This window comes from Phodopus roborovskii, unplaced genomic scaffold (assembly GCF_943737965.1).
Source record: "Phodopus roborovskii unplaced genomic scaffold, PHOROB, whole genome shotgun sequence".
NCBI classification, from domain to species: domain Eukaryota; kingdom Metazoa; phylum Chordata; class Mammalia; order Rodentia; family Cricetidae; genus Phodopus; species Phodopus roborovskii.
The window spans coordinates 2,911,938-2,934,542 of record NW_026126407.1 but is presented as its reverse complement, the minus strand read 5'-3'; the positions used below and the strand labels follow the sequence as shown (position 1 = coordinate 2,934,542).

General features: G+C 40.6%; 1 protein-coding gene across 1 annotated transcript in view; it reads right to left on the bottom strand.

The window, feature by feature from the left end:
• The window catches only part of Utp6 (UTP6 small subunit processome component), a 30,331-nt gene that overhangs the window by 6,242 nt on the left and 1,484 nt on the right, over positions 1 to 22,605 (bottom strand). The window contains exons 2-17 of the mRNA XM_051179822.1: positions 22,487 to 22,571; positions 20,234 to 20,275; positions 19,933 to 20,025; positions 19,003 to 19,050; positions 18,516 to 18,579; positions 17,095 to 17,213; positions 14,688 to 14,765; positions 12,377 to 12,458; positions 11,600 to 11,681; positions 9,567 to 9,751; positions 7,872 to 7,951; positions 7,433 to 7,510; positions 3,006 to 3,185; positions 1,450 to 1,530; positions 1,200 to 1,309; positions 354 to 420 (exon numbers count right to left, since the gene is read on the bottom strand). Of these exons, the coding sequence (XP_051035779.1) occupies positions 354 to 420; positions 1,200 to 1,309; positions 1,450 to 1,530; positions 3,006 to 3,185; positions 7,433 to 7,510; positions 7,872 to 7,951; positions 9,567 to 9,751; positions 11,600 to 11,681; positions 12,377 to 12,458; positions 14,688 to 14,765; positions 17,095 to 17,213; positions 18,516 to 18,579; positions 19,003 to 19,050; positions 19,933 to 20,025; positions 20,234 to 20,275; positions 22,487 to 22,571 (1,474 nt within the window). The remainder of the gene's footprint in view (positions 1 to 353; positions 421 to 1,199; positions 1,310 to 1,449; positions 1,531 to 3,005; positions 3,186 to 7,432; positions 7,511 to 7,871; positions 7,952 to 9,566; positions 9,752 to 11,599; positions 11,682 to 12,376; positions 12,459 to 14,687; positions 14,766 to 17,094; positions 17,214 to 18,515; positions 18,580 to 19,002; positions 19,051 to 19,932; positions 20,026 to 20,233; positions 20,276 to 22,486; positions 22,572 to 22,605) is intronic.

Here is a 22,605-nt window from a genome sequence, read left to right as displayed (position 1 = left end):
TTTTAACTGAGACTTTCCTACCTTTTTGCTCTCCTCCTAAGTTACAGTCAAAACAACCAGAAACTGTAATTAAGTGCTCATTCTACAGCCCAAGACAAGAGGAGAACAGTGCACTGTGGAGGCAAGCAGCAGCTGCATCCCAGCCTAGCAGGAAATCCTCCTGGGGCATCAGGATTTTCTGTTCTCCAGACATCACCTTCTCTCTGCTTCATTACCATTCTTACCAGCTCTAAGAGGCTGAACCAAGGGACCAGGAGTTTATGCTCCCCGCTAACAAGCTTTAGACAAAAGATGCTACCCTGTATAATAACCACAGAGCCTTGTTTCCAGCAGAAAGTGCTGAGAATACTCACCTGCTCCTTTTCAAACTGCATCATCTTCCTGAAAAAGTCAACTGAGAATGGACGGCTTTCCTGTAAACTAAAAAGGAGTGGGTAAATGTTAGTTCCACAATGACAGAAAGCCTTTTACAACATACAAACATGAATAAATTACCAGGCTTCGTTTCCACAAAAGGTGGTTTAACAAAGACTCAGCAGCAATCTCAGGCAAAACTGGACCTGATGAAATCACTCCCATGCCTTGACTTTGAATGACTGAACCTTCACCAACCTTAAACAATTTCCCACACACATTTTTTTGTTGTTGTTTCTCTATGTTGCCCTGTTTGGTCTCTAAGCACTAGGCCCAAATGATCTAACTTAGTCTCCTGGGGTTACAGGTATATTCTACCACATGAGGCTCCACACATTTATTTTAAATAACTGCTGCTATGGAGAACTTTTACTGAAGAGGAAAGGAGACAATCCAATGCTTAGCTATGGTATTCAACTAGGATTCTAGTGTGGAATCAACTATATAAGAAACAAATACTAAAATGATGAAGTAGGCTAGAGATATAGCTCAGTGTACAGCCCTTCTGGGTGCAAGGCCCTGGGCTCAATCCCTACTGCTTTAAAAAGAAATGATCTGCTAACAGAGCTGTTTGTACTAGTGACATAATTATAGTCATCAATGAGCTAATTGTCATTTCCTCTGAATGTATGAATTGCTTTAACTATGCAAAAACGGAAAAAGAAAGTAAGTTTTGAAAGTCAGTTATTAGCACTTCAGACACTATTTGCAACCCACATAGTCTGGGTATGAAAGGCTGAGTGTGGTCAGGAAGACTAAAAGCAGCTATGAGCATCTGAGAGTACCTTTTAAACACTGTTCTGGCCTTTTTGTAGCCACCACTTCGATAAGCCCAATCCAGGTATTTCTCCTTCAGAGTTACTGAACTGGTACCTGTGACAGCTAAAATAGCTTTCTGCATTTAAAAGAAAAGAAACAAAAACAGGCTGTGTAAAGGAACCTATAGATATCAATACCCACCCCAAGCCACTAAGTAGTGACTTGAGATATGAAATACCCATTCCCTGAACAAGAGATAGAAGAGGGAGCCTGTACCTTAAAGATTGCTTCAGTATCCTCCTGGCTTTTAGCACTTTCACTCCACTCTGCCCAAGAAATCCACAAGGGCAGACACACCTGCTCACAAAAACAAAACAAAACAAAACCTGTTAGATGTGACTTTCTCAGCACTGTGCTCTGAAAACTCATTGCTATAAAGACTGGCATAGCCAAGTTATCCAGAGAAACACCTCAAAAATTTAGTCAACTCTGACAGGTAATTCCAACTATAGCCATCATGAGCAATCACCTTTCAGTTAAGCAAGTGAATAAAAGCCACATCCAGCCAGGCGATGGGGTGGGGGATGGGGGGCACATGCCTTTAATCCCAGCACTCAGGAGGCAAAGGCAGGCAGATCTCTGTGAGTTCAAGGCCAGCCTGGTCTACAGAGCAAGTGCCAGGACAGGCTCCAAAGCTACACAGAGAAATCCTGTCTCAAAAACCAAACCAAAACAAAACAAAAAAGGCCACATCCAATCAGCCCCCAAGCTACCTAGATCATGAGTCTGTGGTATGGGAGCTACTTCCTAAGAACTGATGTAGGCTGGCCTGCCTGACCCTCACTGTGTAGAGAGAGAACAGCAGAGAGCAGTAATGGGCTTTGCTTCCCACCTTACCTTCTACAGTACATTTTCCCACTCACTAACACAAAAGATTCACTCTATCTGTGGTGGCACATGCTTTTAATCCCAGAACTTGGGAGGCAGAGGCAGGTGGATCTCTGTGAGTTTAAGGCCAGCCTGGTCTACAGAGCTAGCTCTAGAACAGCCAACACTACATAAAGACACCCTGTCCTGAAAAACAAAAACAAAAAACAAAGAAAAGAAAACAAAACATTTACTACAAAGTAAGTTTAGAACATTAATGTTTAGATATTTGTGAGTTGAGTTTATAACCAGATGTGGATGCAAGTGAGAATATTCTATTAGTATTTCTCATTTGCAAGACACTTAAACAGAATTGAGAAATCTTACATTACTAAGTAAATTTACAAATAAAGGATTAGAAGTAATTTCTCTTCAATCCTCGAACTATTACCATTTACCAACAATTATTCTAAGGGTTTGTTCTCTTTGGACAAGTATATTACAAATGAGCTTTCACTAAAATCTTAAAAGGTTTCCAAAGAGAGGGCTGGAGATACAGCTCATTTGGTAGAGTGCTTGCTGAGCCTACATAAAGCCCTGGGTTCAATCCTCAGCACTGCATAGAGCAGACATGGTGAAGCATGCCTATAAATCCCAGCACTCAGGAAGGGGAAGCTGAAGAATCAAAGTTCAAGGTTCTCCTTAGGCCAGCCTGAGCCACATGTAACCCTGTCTTTTAAAAATGAAAAACAAAACAAAACAAACAGACAAACAAACAAACCAGTTTTCTAAAAAGAGTGAAATATGAGAACTGGGAGTTGGCTCTGTGGTCAAAAACACAGATTCCATTCCCAATACCAATACCTCAGGCACCAGGTATACACATGGGACTCACACATACATGCGGGCAAAACACTCACACATAAAATAAATAGAATAAAATACGAAAGGTACAATTCACAGACCTGGGGTTTGAGGTGTGCAAAGGCTTCTTCAAAATGCGTAGCTACATCGGGGCTCTTTGACCCAATGAGCACCTGCAGCTTCATCTGCCACATTGTCACAGAGTCCTTGAACAATTCAGTCCCAGCTTCTGCCACCTGCAAAGCTTCATTAAAGAGGTCCTGGCGCAGCAACAAGTCAATCTAGAAAAGACAAAGCACATGTAAAGTGCCACTTGAAAGCAGAATGACAGATAAATAGAGCATATAAAGACTATGACAATAATCTCAACAGCCTTTCCACTACACCTTTTATCACTGCTGCTAGAGACACAAAGGGCATCTGGAATCTCCCCCGCCTTGCTTCTCCCCGCCCCCACACCTACCCATAAGACTATCAGAAAATCAAAGAGGAGGGCTGAGGAAAAAGATGGCTAGGCAGGGAAAGATGCCTGCCCCACAACTTTACCAGTTGAGTCCTCTCTCGGGATCCCACTGAAAGGAAGAATCTCCTCCCAAAAATTCTCTCCTCACACATATGTCATGACACATACATACACAGAGTAATGATATTTCCTTTCATCAGAAAAGGGATGAAAAGTAGAGAATCTAAATAATTTAAGCTAGAATCCACACCCACTAGAACATAATAAAGACAAAAACAGCATTTATACACTCAGAAGGAAATACATGTATCTGTTCAATGGACTTAACTGGTCGAATTTTTCCAAAATGTAATTTGACACTATATAATAAGAATATTGAGGGGCTGAGGAGGTTAAGTTTCAAGGATTAGGGGCACTGGCTGCTCTTACAGAAGACCTGGGATCAATTCCCAGTACCTACATATAGCTCACAACTGTATGTAGCCCAGTCTCAGGGGATCCAACACCCTCTTCTGGCTTCCTAAGACACTAGACACACATGTGATGTGAAGATACACATGCAGGCAAAACACCCACACACATAAAAAATCAAGAAAGGGTTGAGTTTTAGACTTCACTTTAACAAATACGACCCAGGAAAATAAATTAAGGAAATCTTATCCATTCAAAATTTTGTGTTCCTTAAGAAAGTTCTCAACATCCTTAGCCATCAGGAAAATGCAAATCAAAACAACTCTGAGATACCATCTTACTCCTGTCACAATGGCTAAAATCAAAAACATCAAAGGCAGTTCATGCTGGAGAGGATGTGGAGAAAGGGACACACTCCACTGCTGGTGGGAGTGCAAACTCATACAGCCACTTTGGAAATCAGTATGGCGGTTCCTCAGAAAAATGGGAATGAGTCTACCACAAGATCCAGCAATGCCACTCTTGGGCATATACCCAAAAGATGTACATTCATACAACAAGGACATCTGTTCAACTATGTTCATAGAAGCATTATTTATAATAGCCAGAACCTGAAAGCAACCTAAATGCCCCTCAACTGAAGAATAGATGGGGAAAATACATTTACACAATGGAATACTACTCAGCGGAAAAAAACAATGGAATCTTGAAATTTTGCAGGCAAATGGATGGAACTACAATAAACCATCCAGAGTGAGGTAACACAGTCACAAAAAGACAAACATGGTATGTACTCACTCACTTATGGTTTTTAGACATAGAGCAAAGGATTATCAGCCTACAATCCACACCACCAGAAAAGTTAGGAAACAAGGAAGACCATAAGATAGGCATGCACGGTCCCCTAGAGAAGGGGAAAGGGACAAGATCTCCCAAGCAAATTGGGAGCATGGGAGGAGGGGAGAGGGAGTTAGGAGGAAGAAGAGGGGAGAGGTGGGCATGAGGGAGCAGGAAGATTGAGTCAGAGAAAGAATAGAGGAGAACAAAGAGATACCATAATAGAGGGAGCCATTATAGGTTTTTTAAAAAAAATCTGGCACTAGGGAAATGTCCAGATATCTACAAGGATGACCCCAACTAACAATCTAAGCAATAGTGGAGAGCCTACCTTAAATGCCCTTCCCTGATAATGAGATTGATGACTACCTTATATGCCATCCTAGAGCCCTCATCTAGTAGCTGATGGAAGCAGAAGTAGAAACAGAAGCAGACACCCACAGCTAAACACTGAGCTGAACTCCTGGAATCCAGTTGCAGAGAGGGAGGAGTGATAAGCAAAGGGGTCAAGACCAAGCTGGAGAAACCCACAGAATCAGCTAACCTAAACAAGGTGGAGCTCATGGACTCCAGTCTGATAGCTGGGAAACCAGTATAGAACTGACCCAGATCCCCTGAATGTGGGTGTTAGTTAGGAGGACTGGGCAGTCTATGGGGGCCTCTGGTAGTGGATCAATATTTATCCCTAGTATACGAATGGACTTTGGGAGCCCATTCCACATAGAGGGATACTTGCTCAGCCTAGACACATGGGGGAGGGCCTGGGCCCTGCTCCAAATGATATGACAGACTTTGAAGACTCCCCATGGAAGGCTTCACCCTCCCTGGGGAACAGAAAGGTGGTAGGGTAGGGATTGGTGGGGGGAACAGGGGAGGACAGGAGGGTTCAGGAACTGGGACTGACATGTAAAGCAAGCTTGTTTCAAATTTAAATTTTAAAAAATTATCAAAAAAAAAAAAAAAAAACACAAACACAAAACAAAAAACCCAAAATCTTGTGTCTACACTAGTTTATTAGAGGGTAAAAAAAAAAAAAACTAATAGTCTAATTTTACAAAATTGTGAAAAAACCAACAAACAGCAGTTTATAACTAGTTCCTTCAGCATTGTTAAAGGCCAAATTTAATACTGAGCAATTACGATATTCCTCCCTGCCAATCTAACAAGATCTGTGCCACACAAAAAAGGAATCACCTGCTACTGGAGTGAAGAATGACCAGCACTGCCCATGACATGTTTAAGTTACACATATATAATTGGGCAGTGTTGGCACACGCCTTTAAATCCCAGCATTCTGGAGGCAGAGACAAGCAGAACTTTGTGAGTTCGAGGCCAGACTGGTCTACTAAGACAGCCTCCAAAGTTAGAGAAACCCTATCTTGAAAACCCTTAAAAAAAAAAAGAAAAGAAAAGAAAAAAAGATACACACATATTTGCCAGGTGGTGGTGGTGCATACCTTTAATCCCAGCACTTGGGAGGCAGAGGCTCTACAGAGTTCCAGGACAGTCAGAGCTGTTACACAAAGAAACCTTGTCTCAGGAAAAAAAAAAAAAAAAAGATACACACACGTACACTTTGATATAGGTGTGTGTGTGTACACATAGACACCAGAGGTTGGTGTTGGATGCTTTCCACAACTGCTCTTCTCCATCCTTTTTTTTTTTTTTTTTTTTTTTGCATAAGTCTATGAGTGTGATGTGTGCATATGTATGTGAGAACATACATACATGCAGGTGCACATACTTGTGTGTGCTCATGCATATGGAGGTCTAAGGCTGGTGTAATCTCAGTCATAGCTCTCTGCCTTATTCATTGAAGCAGGATCTTTCAACTAAACCCAGATCTGGCTCACCCAGGTTCCTCTGGGCATCCTGTCTTCCCCTTCAGCACACTAAATCCAGGCATTTACATGGCCCCAAACTCTGGTCCTGACACTGTATAGCAAATACTTCCCAGCTGAGCCATCTCACAGCCCTCCCTCCACTTTACGTTTTGAGATAATGTTTCTCACTGAACCTAGACCTCATCTATCCAGCTGAACTTAGACAGCTGCCTGCCTGTCTGCCCAGCACTGGGGTTACAGTGTCAATACTACAAAAATGAGAAGAGTACAATAGAGCAAAGGGAGGGAGGAGAGATGAGAATGGGAAAGGAAACGAAAGCGGTTGAGAAGGGAAAGTGGGAGAAAGGGAAGGTGAAAAGAAGGGAACCCAGGAAGGACAGGGAACAGAAGGGAAGGGAAAGAGGTAGTAGGGGAAGGGAGAGAAGGCTAAAGGGAGGGACAGAAGAGAGAAGGCCCTGAAGTTAAGAGTACTGGTTATTCTTCCAGAGGACTTGGGTTCAATTCTCAGCACCCATATGTCATAATCACAATCTGTAACTCCAGGTCCATGAGATCCAAAACCCTCCTCTAGCCTGCACATACATGTTACACATACGTATATGCAGGTAAAAACATACACATAAAATGAAAACGAAATTCTTTGCTGGGCGGTGGTGACACACACCTTAAATCCCAGTGCTCAAGAGACAGAGGCAGGCAGATCTCTGAGTTCCAGGCCAGCCTGGTCTACAAATCAAGTTACAGGTTGGCCAAAGCTACACAGAGAAACCCTGACTCAAAAATCAAAACAAAACAAAACAATCCCTTTAAAAAGAGGGGGGGGGAATGTGGAAGAGAAGAGACACAGAAGGGAGGAAAAGAGAGGAAGAGAATGCCAAGTAGGCTTACTCTGACTGTTCTGTTTTGGTGTCTATATGTTACATCAGGAGGAAGTATATGTAACTGGCAATGAATGTGCTTTCTATGGCCTTACCCACTGCTTGTACTGGACTTCAGAAAGGAGCTTCAGTTCATGGGCCTTCCTGAATGCAAGCATGGTTCTTTCCAGCCTCTGAAATCAGAAACATCTAGGGTCATTAAAGAGAATCCAACAGGGGCTCTGGCCACTAATCTGGGCAAAGTGGTCTTGCACATTTCTGAGAATTCAGAGATGGGACTCACTCTGAATGGGTGTCACTTGTGATGAGATGAGCTATACACCTGCACTTGGCACAGCCCAGTCAGCAGAAAGCCCTCCTATTCTGTACCCAGGATAAGGGCAAAGCAGACTAAATGATGACAGGTCACCCACAGCAAAAAGCAAGTGGTAGGGCTGAAATTCTAGAAGCTGGCCCAGACCCCAAAATAACTCTATCCTTATCTAGTAGACACGTTCTAACCAACCACTGTAGCTATACAAAGGAAATCCTTACCTGCCTTCTGAGGGGTATGCTACTGGTCTTCTTAGAAAACCTTTCCAAGCAAAAGTTGATGTAACACTTCCACATGGCCTCTGGAAAAGTCAGATAACACTAATTAGCTCACCATCCTCTTAGTCCAAACATCTTTCTTTCAAAGAGAATTCCTCTAGAAAAAAAACTTTAAGTTAGCAGCTGGAGATTCCACAGTGATTAAGAGCACTTGCTGCTCTTCAGAGGACCTGAGTTAGGATCCTAGCATCCAAATTGGGTGACTCACAACCAAACATAACTTCAGCTCCAAGGAATCCAACAACCTCTTTTGGCTTCTGTGGATACCAACACAAGTGACAGTATTTACTCACAGGGACAAACACACATACACATAAAACAAAAATAACAAATAATTAAAAAAAAAAAAAAAGTCTAAACCAGGCATGGTGGCCCATTCCTATAATTCCAACACTCAGGCAGATCTTTGTGAGTTTGAGGCCAGTCTTGTCTACCTGAGAAGTTCTGGGCCAACCAGAGATACATAGTGAGACCCTGTCTTTTGCCCACACCCCCTAAAAAAAAAACACACACACACATACACACACACACACACACACACACACACACACACACAAAGAAAAAAGATGGGATAAAATAAACTCTTAGGGTTTGGCTTACTTTATTTTTGTTTTTGAGACAGGGTGTCATGCAACCTAGGGTAGCCTCAAACTCACTATATAGCTGAGGATAACCTTGAACTTCAGATCTTCCTGCCTTTACCTCCAAGGTGCAATATGGGTATGTGCCACTATCTGCAGTTTATTGCAGTGCTGGGAATCAAACCCAGGGCTTCACGTGCTCTACAAAAGCACTTTACCAACTGAGCTACATCCCTACTCCTTGAACTATACTAAGTACCATCTCTGCCAGACAAATGAGTCTAAATACCTAAGAATTACTTAAGAAATTCATGAAAGCTCTTGCACACACTTGTAATTCCAGCACAAGGGAGGCAGAGGCAGATGAGTCAGGAGTTCAAGGCCAACCTAGGTTACATGAACTCTCATGAAAAATTCTAGTTTTTCATCATCACAGAAATAATAACTAGAAAGAGGAATATGGATTTAAGTATATAGCTCAGTTGGTTCAGTGCTTGTCTAGCATGCATGAGGCACCAACATACTGGTCCTGAAGTTCAAGGTCATCATGGCTTATGCAGTAGATTGAGGACAGCCTCAATTTGAGACATGAGGTCCTGTCTCAAAAAAGAAAGGGGTATAAAGAGGGTGGCAAGACAGCTCAGCAGATAAAGACTCTTGATGCCAAGCCTGATGACCTCAGTCCACTTCCTAGGTAGGACCCATGTATCAGAAGGAGAGAACCTACTCCAGTCTTCTAACTGCCACACGTATGCAGGGACATGCACTCACACACATATACACACACAATAAAGAAGTACATGTAATTCTCTTTTTAGTTTAAGGGAAGAAAAAGAAAGCCAGGCACAGTGTAAACTGTCCTCTACTGAGGTTTCTCTTCCTTTTTTGCTCTTCTCCTGGGGACTGGACTCAGGGTACATGTAGCTTGTTGGGTAAATACTCTATGACTGAGCTATATCCTTCTCCACAGAGACTTCCCATATCAGTTTAAGTGTTGACAATGAGAATGACAGTTTCATATTCTTGTACTATTACTCTTAACACAAGGCAGACTCACCTGTAGGCAGAGTCTTCACTGCCTCCTCGTACACCGCACAGCACCTTTCCTCCCTGCGGCCCACTTCCATTGCTTTGGCTTGCTTCGATACAGGCTGTTCTTCACCTGGTTGGGACTCAATTTCTAATTCTCGCCGGGCCACATAATCCCAAGTAAGTGGGTCATCAGTGTGCAGAGCTTGAAGGCTGAAAATTACAGTTCACTGGCACCTTCCCCATGATAAGAAACTAATTCCAGACAACAGAGTTCTGATGATCTATTAAAGGACATGGTACACCCTTTTACAGCTGCAATACCACAGGAGTAATTTCTGAATAGGCTTTCCAGAATAGCTTAATGTATAGACTTATCAATGGAATAGAGTTGTTACACAGCAATTGGATTTCAGAATGTTTCAGGCATCATTTACAAATGTTAACTTTTAGCTGGACATGATGGCACAAGCCTATATTCCCAGCATTCAGAAGCCTGAGGCAGGATGATTCCCATAAATTCAAGGCCAGCCTGGGCTATATGGTGAGTTCCAGACCCTGCTTCTAAAAAAATAAAATAAAAATAAATGAACAAAAACCCTATAAATATTAACTTTAAAATTATAATAGCTTGGAGACTAGAGAGGTGGCTCAGAGGTTAAGAGCACTGGCTATTCTTCTAGAGGTCCTGAGTTCAATTCCCAACATAGCACATACATGGCAGCTCACAACCATTTATAATTGTAGTCCCCATGAATTCCAATGCCCTCTTCTGGTGTGCATATGCACATGCAGACAAAATACCTATACACATAAATTAATAAAATCTTTTTTAAAAATTGTAGTAGTTCAAGTTGAGCAGTGGTGGCGCATACCTTTAATCCAAGCACCAGGAAAGCAGAGGCAGATGGATCTCTGTGAGTTTGAGGCCATCCTGGTCTGCAAAGCTAGTTCCAGAACAGCCAGAACTACACAAAGAAAGCTGTCTCAAAAAGGAAAAAAAAAAAACTATAACTCTCCAAATCAGATCCATAGTTATCTGTGGCCATTAGAAGCCTCCATGAGCCATGGAGAGCCTGGACTTCTGAATTCTTGTAACAGAGGCAGATAAAACCCACAACCTAATCCTCTCCCAAAACCCTGAAGACATCAAAAGAACAGACTATGCATATTCTAGCGTATCACCCATGACCTGAGAAATGGAACCTAAGAAAGGAAGTAACTAATGGGAACACTGTGCAGTGGTTTGAAGGAGAAACATTCCCACAAAGGCCCATGGATTTGAACACTTGGTCTCTAGTTTAAAGCGCTGTTTGGGAGGTTATGGAATCTTTAGAAGGCACAGCCTTGCAGGAGAAAGGACATCAATGGGGGCAGAATTTATGGGTTTATAGCCATACTCCACTTCCTGCTCACTCTCTGCTTCCTGTGTGCAGGTAAAGAGGTGACCAGCCAGCTTCCTGCTCATACCAGCATGCCATATCTTTCCCGCCACTATGAACTCTGTAAGTTGTTTTTGGCCATGGTATTTCATCACAACACAAAAGTTATTAGTATACACAAATAAATTTTAAACACCAGAACCAGACCCTGAAGTTCAAATTATCAAGAGCACTGAGCTCTAGAGTTACGAATATCACTCTGATTTTGCAGAAAAGAATGTGTGCTGACACAGGCTTTTATAATAAACACATTCTATTTCTGAAACAAAGCCCATTATGTCAGGCAAAAAAATAAAAAAAAAGCAGAAGTATTTTTTCTATTCATAACAACAATTTACATAATTTTTCCTAAAGTTTATAAAGCATATTCTTTTTTTTCCTCTTACTTTTTTGGTTTTTCAAGATGAGGTTTCTCTATACTGTCCTGTAACTCACTCTGTAGACCAGGCTAGCCTCAAACTCAGAGATCTGCCTGTCTCTGCCTCCACCTCCCAAGGGCTGGGATTAAAGGTGTGTGTCACCACTGCCAGGTGGATACTCTTTTTCACTTCTCCCCAGTTTCAAGTCTTTATCACTAAACCAGAAATAGACATGTTCGTCTTACCATTGTTTTACTTACTCATCATAAATTTCTTTTTGTAGATCTTTGGCAAAATCAAATAGTTGTGCAATTGAAAGAAGTGACACATGAAATTCTGCACCTAAAATTTAAAAATCAAGGGGAGTTTGCTATTAATTAAATTGTAAAGACAGACTTTACTGTAAAGGCACTGCTTTCATTGTTTTAGTCTTTAGGGTTGTTGCCTTTTGCTCTGAGACAGGGTTTCACTATATAGCCATGACTGGCCTCTACTCCTCTCTGATGCCTAATGGTAAGGATCAAACCTAGGGCCTTGTGCATGCTGGGGAATCACTCTATCACTGAGCCACAAACCCCACCACTGGCCAGCCTCCAACCGGTGAGCCTCCTGTCTCAGCAGCTGCTACATGGCATCATATCAAGCTTTGTTTACCTTTCCCTAGTGCTAGGTCAAACACATGGCCTCATGCGTGATGTATCACTGAGCTAAGCCCATAGTTAGAATTAGTAGCCTTCTTGTGGTGACCTTTTTATTTTCAATGGAACAAAGAGAAAATATCATCCTGTATTCCCACCACATAAACATATTATTGATATTTTGAACTATTCCTAACTACTCCTAAATTTCATAAACTTAAGGGAAAAAGGCAAAGATCAAATCATCTACTCCATTTCAACTCCACAAACCCTTACTGAAATGCCTGACAATAGCTCAGAAAGAAGCTTTTTCTGAAGGATATGGTACACTTGGCCTTCAAGTTAATAGTCCTCATCACAAAGAGAATACCTACCAAAAAAATATCAGTGAATATTTACCTTTAATCTTGCTTACAGAATTTTTGTAAATGATCCGTGCCAACTCGCCCTTAAGGATTTCTTCAGGATGATCAAAATTCCCCTAAAAAGATGTTACATCAACCATAATTAAAGACAGTACCAGGAAGAACAAATAAAAACCAGGATGGAAATTGACAGCCTTAGATTATCAGTGCCACAGGACCTCGGACAAATCACAATTCTAAGGCTAGTTCCTACACTTGTAAAGTGTACAGCTTGAACACAACTGTTTCTCTCGGGCTCCTTAAGTCTTGTGATCTTAGCCTCACTCTCCACTTAGACCAGAACAGATCTAGTTACACATGCTTTGACTACCCTTCTGTATAGCATATTATCTGAATAAGAAAAGTTATGAGAAGGCCAGGCAGTGGTGGTGCACACCTTTGATCCCAGCACCAGGGAGGCAGAGGCAGGCAGATCTCTGAGTTCAAGGCCAGCCTGGTCCACAGAGCTAGTTCTAGGCCAGGCAGGGCTACACAAAGAAACCCTGTCTTGAAAAACCAAAAAAAAAAAAAAAAAAAAAAAAAATACGAGGGCTGGGGAAAATGGGTCAGTTGATAAGGTACTTGCCACATAAGTATAAGGACCCAAATTTGTATCCCCAGTACTCATGCAAAAAGCCTGATGTGGTAGCACACACTTAAAATCCTAGTGCTAAGGAGGAAGAGACAGGGAGCAATGGGACCCACTGGGCAGCTAATCTATCAAATTGGTGAGTTCCACATCTAGAGACCCTGTCTCAAAAAAGAAGATGCAAAGGACCAGTGAGACAGCTCAACAGGCAAAGGCACTTACCACCAACCCTTATGACAGTGCAGTCCCTGGAACTCATGAAGTAGAAGGAAAAAACCAAAACCAACTCCTACAAGTTGTCCTCTGACCACTACACACATACTGTGGAGACTGTGTGCCCGCCCCCAACCCCCAACCCCAACACACACACAAACAAATGATTAAAAGTATCTTATGGCTAGGCTATAAAATCCCAGCACTCAGGAGGCAGAGGCAGATAAATCCCTATGAGTTCAAGGCTAGTCTGATCAACATAAGAGAACTATGCAAGGCAGAGTCAGAAATGAAAAACAATTGTTTTTTTAATTTCAACTAGGGCCAGTGAGATGGTTTCACATGTAAAGATATCTGCTGCAAGTCTGATGATCTGAGCTGCATCCCTGGGATAAATGATGGAAGGAGAGAACTAACTCCTCTAAGTTATCCTCTGACCTTCACAGGTACACAATTGGCACACAAATACATAAATGTAATTTAGAAAAACAAGTAAGAGCTGATGAGATGGCTCAATGAGTAAAGATGGCTGCTACCAACCTGACTACCTGAGATGGATTGCCAGAACCCACATGATGAAGGACAGGACCAACTCCTGTGAGTTGTCTTCTGACCTCCACACAAATACCATGACACGTGCTCCTCACAAAATAATATTTTCAAACACAATTAAAAAATAAAATATAAGGTGGAGAAATAATCGAGACACATCAACCTTTGGATACCACATACATGTACATACACATGCAACTCTTACACACATCACACACAAACACATAAACATATACCATATCATTCCATACCTACACACAAAGTTCTAAGCTGAAAACACACTAACAATACAGTAAGTTCCTTTGTTTCTGTTTTATTGTTATCTTTTGAAGACAGGTTCATGCTATGTAGCCCAAGATGGCCTGGAATTCATAACCCCCTGACTCAGATTCACAAATACTAGGATTATAGTATTCTCCCATAATACTAGCTCTAACATTCAATGGTTTTTGTTGTTGTTTGTTTGTTTATTTGTTTGTTTTTTGAGACAGGGTCTCCCTGTGGCTTTGGAGGCTGTTCTGGAACTAGCTCTTGTAGACTAGGCTGGTCTTGGACTCACAGAGATCTTGCCTGCCTTGCCTCCGAGTGCTGGGATTAAAGGCGTGCACCACCAACCCTGTCAATGCTTTTTTTTAAAAGTTATCATGTCACATTCCAAATTATATAAAAAGGTAAAGATCCAGAGAATATGGAGCACCTATAATCTCATCTCTTAGAAGGCTGAGGCAGGAGGATCAAGAACTGACTCCCTCAAATTGTCCTCTGACCTCCACACAAGCACTATCACACACACATGCATGCATACACGCAATTCTAAAAATTAAAATTAGAAATTTATCTGTAAGTGAAAATGAAACATTAAACTGGAAAGAAAATTACATCTCAAAGATTCTTTTTTTATTTGTAAGCAGGCCCAAAAAGACTAATAATTGACAGTACATTACATTCTTACCATATCCATGGCAGCTTTTTCAAATTCCTGCTTTTCCTTTCTTAGTTTCTCAGCATGCATCAGCTCCATCCTAAAGTACTAAAAAAAAGGAAATAATGACCTAAAAGTCCTTAGAGATGCCTTTCAAATTAAAAATATTCAAGATGGCTTCTTTAACAACCATTAGTATCAGATATAGGAAAATGAGGGACTATATTTTATGTTGGAAAGAAACTAGCTGATATTGACATCATGCGACAGAAGAGACTATTTTAAGATCATTTGACAGATAATCTAAGACTTAAATAGAAGTTTCTACAAGCAATTTCATTTAATCTCATCCATATATAGTAAAAAGTATCCACAAAGGCTGAGTGGGTAACCCAGATTTCTAACCCACTTAGCAACAAAGAAGCAGAGCTATAAGAGAGTATGTTTACTAACAAACACTTATTTCTTTAGGGTGGTAGTTTGAATGAGAATGACCCCCACAGGTTCATGCATTTGAATGCCTTATCCCCAATGGTGGAACTGTTTGGGAAAGACTAGGAGGTGTGTCCTTAAGATAGGCCTTGAGGTTTCAAAAGCACACATTATTACCAATTAGCTCTCTGCCTCACGAGTTCAGATCAGATGTAAGCTCAGATATTGCTCCAGCATAATGCCTTCCTATTGCCATGCTCCATGCAATGATTGGAGACTTTAACCCTCTGGAACCATTAGTCCCTAAATTTAAATGCTTTCTTTCATAAATTACTTTGGTCATGGTATTTTGTGAGGATAATAAAAAACTAACTACAGGGCACAATGGCTCACACCTTTGATCCCAGTACTTGGGAGTCAGAGGCAGGTGAATCTCTGAATTCAAGGCCAACCTGGTCTGTGTAATGAGTTGCAGATGACCAAGGTTCTGTAGAGAGACCTTATCTCAAAGTGGAAAGGAAGGAAGGAAGGGAGGGAGGGGAGGAGGGAGGGAACTACTAGTCTCACAAAATAATAGCCACAAGATGGATCACTAATCATAACAAGATCAATGCATACACACATGGCTCCAACATCAATCTTTTGCCTCTACATGTACTTTCGTGCATGCACAGACACACAAAATCGTAATTCCATTCTTAAAATTTAGTCATCTAGTGATGGCTACGCATACCTTTAATCCCAGAACTCAGGAGGCAGAGGCAGGCAGATCTGTGTGAGTTCAAGGCCAGCCTGGTCTACAGAGAGAGTTCCAGGACAGCCAAGACTACACAGAAAAACCTTGTCTCAAAAAAACAAAAAAGTAAAGAAAAATTAGTCATATTTACCAGGCAGTGGTGGCACATGCCTTTAGTCCCAGCACTCAGGAGGCAGAGGCAGGTGGATCTCTGTGAGTTTGAGGCCAGCCTGATCTACAGAGCTAGTTCCAGGTCAGGTTCTAAAGCAATACAGAGAAACCATGTCTCAAAAGACAAAACAAAACAACAACAACAACAACAAAAAGAGTTCCAGATACAGAAACTGTCTCAAATAAAAAGTAGTCACATTTGGGCAAAAGAGATTGCTCAATGACTCAATAGTTTAGAGTACTTGTTACAGAGAACCCAGCTTTGATTTCTCAGCATCCATATGGCTGCTCACAACTGTCTGGAACTCCAATTGCAGAATATCTGATATCATCTTCTGGTCTCCTCAGGGACCATTGATGTAAGTGGTACCCATGCTTATAGGCAAGCTAAACACTCAAACATGTAAAATAAAATAGCAGGGCATGGTGTCACATGCCTTTAATACTAGCACTTGGAAGGCAGAAACAGGCTGATCTTTCTGAGTTTGAGACCAGCCTGGTATACATAGAGAGTTCCAGGACAGCCAGGACTACATATCTAGACTATTAAAAAAAAAGGGGGGGGGAATTAACATATTTTAATGTTAATCTACTTATTTTGGTCTTTTTCAACTTATGTATTTTTGTGTATAGATGCTTTGCCTACAAGTATCTCTATGCACAACCTGGTGCTCTTGAAGGCAAGAAGAGAGTGCCAGGTCCCCTACAGTTACAGACAATTGTGAGCCAACATGGTGGTGATGGGAACAGAACCTGGATTCTCTGCAAAAGCAGCCAGTGCTGGTAACTGCTGAGTCATCTCTCCAGCCCCTCAACTTTGTTTTTAAAAATGGCAACAAATTTTTCACAAAACACAATTACCCATGAGGAAAAAAAGAAAAGTACATAGAACAAGGAATAACTACATTTTAAGCAGTATTTGTTCTCTTAAGAGCTATCATAGAGCTATCTCTCTCATTCTAAGTGTCACAGAGATATTGCACTCTCATTGTACGTCATAGAGATATATTGCTCTTTCATTCTGAGTGTCACAGAGCTATCTCCCTCTCTAAGTGTCACAGAGATATTGCTCTCTCATCCTATGTCCCAAGCACTCACTTCTTGATAGAGTTTTGGACACTCAGGATGAAATCGTAGTGCCCGAAGAAATAACTGTCTGGCACTTTCTGAAGACAATCGATCTTCCATTTCCCATTTCGCTGCCATAATCCACAAAGCTATAGGAAAAATAAAACAGACTTAATTTCTGCAAATTAATCAATGCTCCAATTTTAATACTTAATGAGTTATTTATTAATCTTACCAAAGAAAAAAACTTTTTTTGTTGTTTTGTTTTTCAAGACAGGGGGAAAGGGGAGTTTCTAATGGTAAGTTTGGCTGACTCTAAAGCTAGAAAAGGGCAGGCAAGCTAGCTCATCAGGAAAGATGCTTGCCAGGATCCACAGAGTGGAAGGAAAGAACTAGCTTCCACAAATTTTCCTCTGAAATGTACATGTCAAGGCATATGCATGCCCACACATACACACACATGCCCAAACATACACAAAATAAAGAAATTATGTATTTTTTAAAAAGAAGTTTTAATTAGAGAGGGTTGGGAAATAGCTCAGAAAGAGAACATTTCCTAGAATGTACAAAGGCCCTGAGTCTGGTCATCAGTACTGAAAAATTAAGACTGCTTTTGGTAAAAATGAAGCGTAATTGAAAATCATATCTGGGCTTTCTTGGCGTCACAAATGGTGGCAAGCCATTGCTTTTAGTTTTCTTGAGCATGTGACTCCTAAAATTGGGTGTTGAATTTTCCAGAATCTCCTGTATCCATTGGTAACCAAATCTATGGCTTCCTCTATCCACTCATGTAGTCACTACAGAAACCTCAACTTAGTCCTGCAACTGACTTTTAGTTCTGCAAATTGATAAAATCACCTGAGTCATATAAAATCTTTGGTTGAGCCTAATACCATGAGAACGATTACTGAAATACCTCCACTAGACAAGAGCATGCCCCTTACTCACCACTCACATGAGAATGTTTCTCTTACAAAAAAAACCCAAGTACAGGCTGAGTGGTGGTGGTGCATGTCTTTAATCCCAGCACTTGAGAGGAAGAGGCAGGCAGATCTCTGTGAGGTCAAGGCCAGCCTGGTTTACAGAGTTCCAGGACAACTAGAGAAACCTTGTCCCAAAAAAAAAAAAAAAAGTACATACTTTATGCCAGCCAACTTTATAAATATATGTCAATATTTTATCCTTCTAACTTATGGAATCACTCTAAATCTACTGCCTCCAAATAAAATGGACCCTACAGAACTATCAAGTTTATTTTCCATCAACTAAAAATATATACCATCCTTCCTGTTCACAACTGCAACACCTGGCACAGGGACAAGATGTACAAAACAAGCCAGGATAAACTAAGACACAGCAAATAATTTCCTAGGTTCATCAAGGACAGTAAATTCCAAAATGGCTGAGTCTGAACATATGTAGAAAAAGAACTGTTGAAGATCCTGATATACCTGGTTTGTTTGAATGAATAGCAAGCATGGCAGAGAATATTCTGCTAAGATGAGCTTTGGTACCCTGTAAGAGAGGAGGAAAATAATTTACTTACTGAACAGAGAGATCATTGCTATACATCTGGGAGCAATATATATATTTTACTAACTATAAAATCCAATGGGAAAGCCAGGCGTGGCAGCTCACGCTTTAAACTAAGCACTTGGGAGACAGAGGCAAATGGATCAATTTGAATTCAAGGTCAGTCTGTTCTACATAGCAAGTTCCAGCCCAGCTGGAGCTACATAGTGAGACACACACACACACACACACACACACACACACACACACACACACACTCAGTAGGAAATATCTACTAATTTGCTATTGCTAGAGACATAACAAAGACATACTCACGCTTTTTATACCTGAACCACTAAACACAAACTTTCTAGCTCTAATTTTCTCTTTTACTGAACAAATATGTATAAAAATGGCTATACTTACCCATTTTTTACAAAAAACTATATAGGACAGCCAAAGTTGAACATCATCCTGCAAGAAAAGCACAGGACAAGCTGCTTGAATTTGATCTTTATATTGCTTTAATTCACTTCGTTGAAAATGAACAAATTTCAAAAGATTCAATGTGCCACACATTCTTCATATATGAGCCTCTTCCTCACTGAAGCCTTGGACCTCTTATGAAAATTCAGTCTAACTCTCTAATACCAACCACATTCTAAGAAAAAAATTGCATCTATCTAATTTGTCCAGTAATATTTTTTGAACCAAGTGAAGAAACACAAACCTTCAATTTTCAGAAATATAAAGTACTTCATATATATATATATATATATATATATATATATATATATGTATATATGTATATATGTATATGTGTGTGTGTGTGTGTGTGTGTGTGTGTGTGTGTGTGTGTGTGTATAAGTCCCCATCAAAATTTGAACATCAACACGCTGAGGTACTGCCCATCTCCAAGTCATCACCCTACCATCTCCCTGGTGATTTTCTTTTCTTTTGTTTTGTTTTGTGTTTTTTTTTTTTTTTTTTTTTTTTTTTTTTTGAGACAAGGTTTCATACGTAGCCCTGGCTGTCCTGGAACTCGCTCTGTAGTCCAGGCTGGCCTCAAACTCAAAGAGATCCACCTGTCTATGCTTCCTGAATGCTGGGATTGATAATGTATTAAATACAGTGTTCAGTGTCATCCTCACAGAATAACAATAAAATGATGAGATGAACTTTCTTAAGGGTTTATGTGACTCAAAATCTGTTTCAAGCAATGGCACCATCATGCAAATAAGTACTGAGAACTGGAGAGGAGCAGAGAGAACACGGCATTTGAATCCTCAAACATCCAACACATACTGTACATACTGTGTATTTTCACATCTCCTCAAGTATGTACTGATCACTTACTTTCCACTTGGCTGAAGCTCTACCGAAGATACCTTGTACCCGATGTACAATAGAATATTCAATCTCATCCTTCTTAAATGAATATTTAATTCTCTAAAAGGGACAAAAGCGAAAACAAAGCCTCAGTTAATCACATTTATCCAAAGTAGTGCTCATTCTCAGTACTGACAAAAAAAAAAAAAAAAACACCCACAAAAGTCGACAATTGTAAGAAGCATCCACTCTGGGCACAACACAGGTTATCAATAATCAGTGCCTCCACAACAGAAAAAACAACTTAAAAAATTGAACACCAACTTACTGCTCTTCTTCTCTGGATCAGCTCCAAAAGATTAATTTCATACTATATGGGGGGAAAACAAAGAGAAGCATGAAATCTATAACCTTTAAATATAGGAACTACATAAAAAATTAAGACTAGGAAATAAAAGATAATTTGCTATCAATAGGCAGAATATATAATCTTTAGAAGTCAATGAAAATTCATCTTATCTCCATAAAACTTACAAATATATATAACAACAGGCTTGTAGGAGTAATTAAGATTCAAAGACAGCATAGTACTTAAAAGCATGAGACCTATAAGATCAACAATATCAATTAATCTAACTTCCTGACTTAAATTTAATAGCATGTTGCAATTTTCAGTTTAAACAAACAAAATCTAAGTCAGGCATTGTGACACATGTCTGTACCTCAGAGGCTAAGACTGGAGGTGGGTCATGAGTTCAAGATGCTAGGAAAGTAAGCCAAAAGATACAACACTTGCCAGTCAGTGTTGCAGCATACTCCATTAATCTCAGGATTCCAAAAGTAGACATGTGGATCTCTGTGAGTCCATTTCTGTTCTAAACAGAGACTTCCAGGCCAGCCAGCCAGGTCTACACAGTGAGACTCTTATCTTAAAAAAAAAAAAAAAAAAAAAAAAAAAGACTTGCCTGGCATGCACAAGGGCCCTAACTCCTCAGGTATAATAATGCACACCTATAATTTCTCAAAATATGGGTGGAAAATTAAAGCACAATTGCTTTTCTCTTTTGTATTTTCTTTTCTAGTATTTTGAGATAGTTTCATGTAGCCCAAGCTGGCTTGGGCCAAGGAGACAACTATGCAACTAAGAATGACCATGAACATATGATTCTCCTGCCTCCAAATGTTAGGATTGCAAGAGTGCTAGGATTACACATGTAAGTCTAGCCACCACATCCAGGCTTATACCAGAGCTTTGTGTACAATAGGCAAGCACTCTACCAACTAAGCTACTGCTCCAGCTTCAAGAAGCATGATTTCAAGTTAAATTCCCAGTATAGCCCCCATCTGACATGGACACACATGTTTTTGCTCCCCCTTTATTTTTATGTATATGGGTGTTTTCCCCAAATATATCTATGTACAACATCCAAAGAGGCCAGAAAAGGGCATTAGATTCCCCTGGGACTAAAGGTACAGACAATTGTGAGCCACCATATGGTTGGAAATCAAACCTGTGTCCTCTGGATGAGCAGCCAATGCCATCTCTCCAGTCCCATAACACATGTTATGTTACCATGAAATATTGCTGGGTGGTGGTGGTACACGCCTTTGATTCCAGCACTCAGGAAGAGGCAGGTGGATCTCTGAGAGTTCCAGGACAGTCTGGTCTACAGAGTGAATTCCAGGACAGCCAGAGCCTCTGTAGACACTGTACACCAATCACATGGTACACACATACAAAAAAAAATATTTTGTCTTTCTGATTCTGAACCTTACATAGTAGCTGTTCTCCCTCATTTGACAATTCATCCTATATGTCAAATGTCCCTATTACTCTCTTGCCCATTTAGAAGATGGAACAATCTTGGAGCTTAACTCTTTTGAAAGTTGACAGTGCTAAGCAAGCATTCTACAGACCTTTCTTTTCAATCATCTGTTACTGTCAAATCCCCACTCCTCTATCTTACCAACTTCTAAAAGGCAAATTTCTTGCTAAAATCCTGATACATAATGATGTCTCTGACCTATAGACCCAAAAGGAAGAAAAAGTTCAACCTGACAAAGACTAAGCCTTAGGAGGTAATATCACTCCACACAATTACCTCTTATCCTAATAAAAATGTGTGCATGCCAGGCCACAATGGTAGCGCATGCCTTTGATCGCAGCACTTGGGAGGCAGAGGAAGGTGGATCTCTGTGAGTTCCAGGCCAGCCTGGTCTACAGAGTGAGTTCCAGGACAGCCAGGGTTACCCAGAGAGACCCTGTCTCAAGAAAACAAAAACAGAAACAAAAATAAAAAATGTGTTCACAATCACAGAATCCTGGAATTCTATAGAAAACTATTGTTAAGTTCATCATTGTCTGAGTTAAAATTTGGGGGGTTTTTTGTTTGTTGGTAATGTGCATTGGTGTATGTCTGTGTGTATGACTTGTATGAGGGTATCAGATCCCTAGAACTGGAGTTACAGGCAGTTGTGAGCTGCTATGTAGGTTCTAGGAATTGAACTTGGGTCCTCTGGAAGCACAAACTGTGCTCTTTACTGAGCCGTCTCTCCACCAAAAATCTATGGGATCACTCACTTGAACATAATTGATAAAGTCTTCCTTGAGAAGGGTTCTCCGCTGTATTTTATATTCTAGGTCAGAAGCCTTCCTGATGATAGCCCTGCAGAAAAAGCCAATTAAATTGTAACATTTGA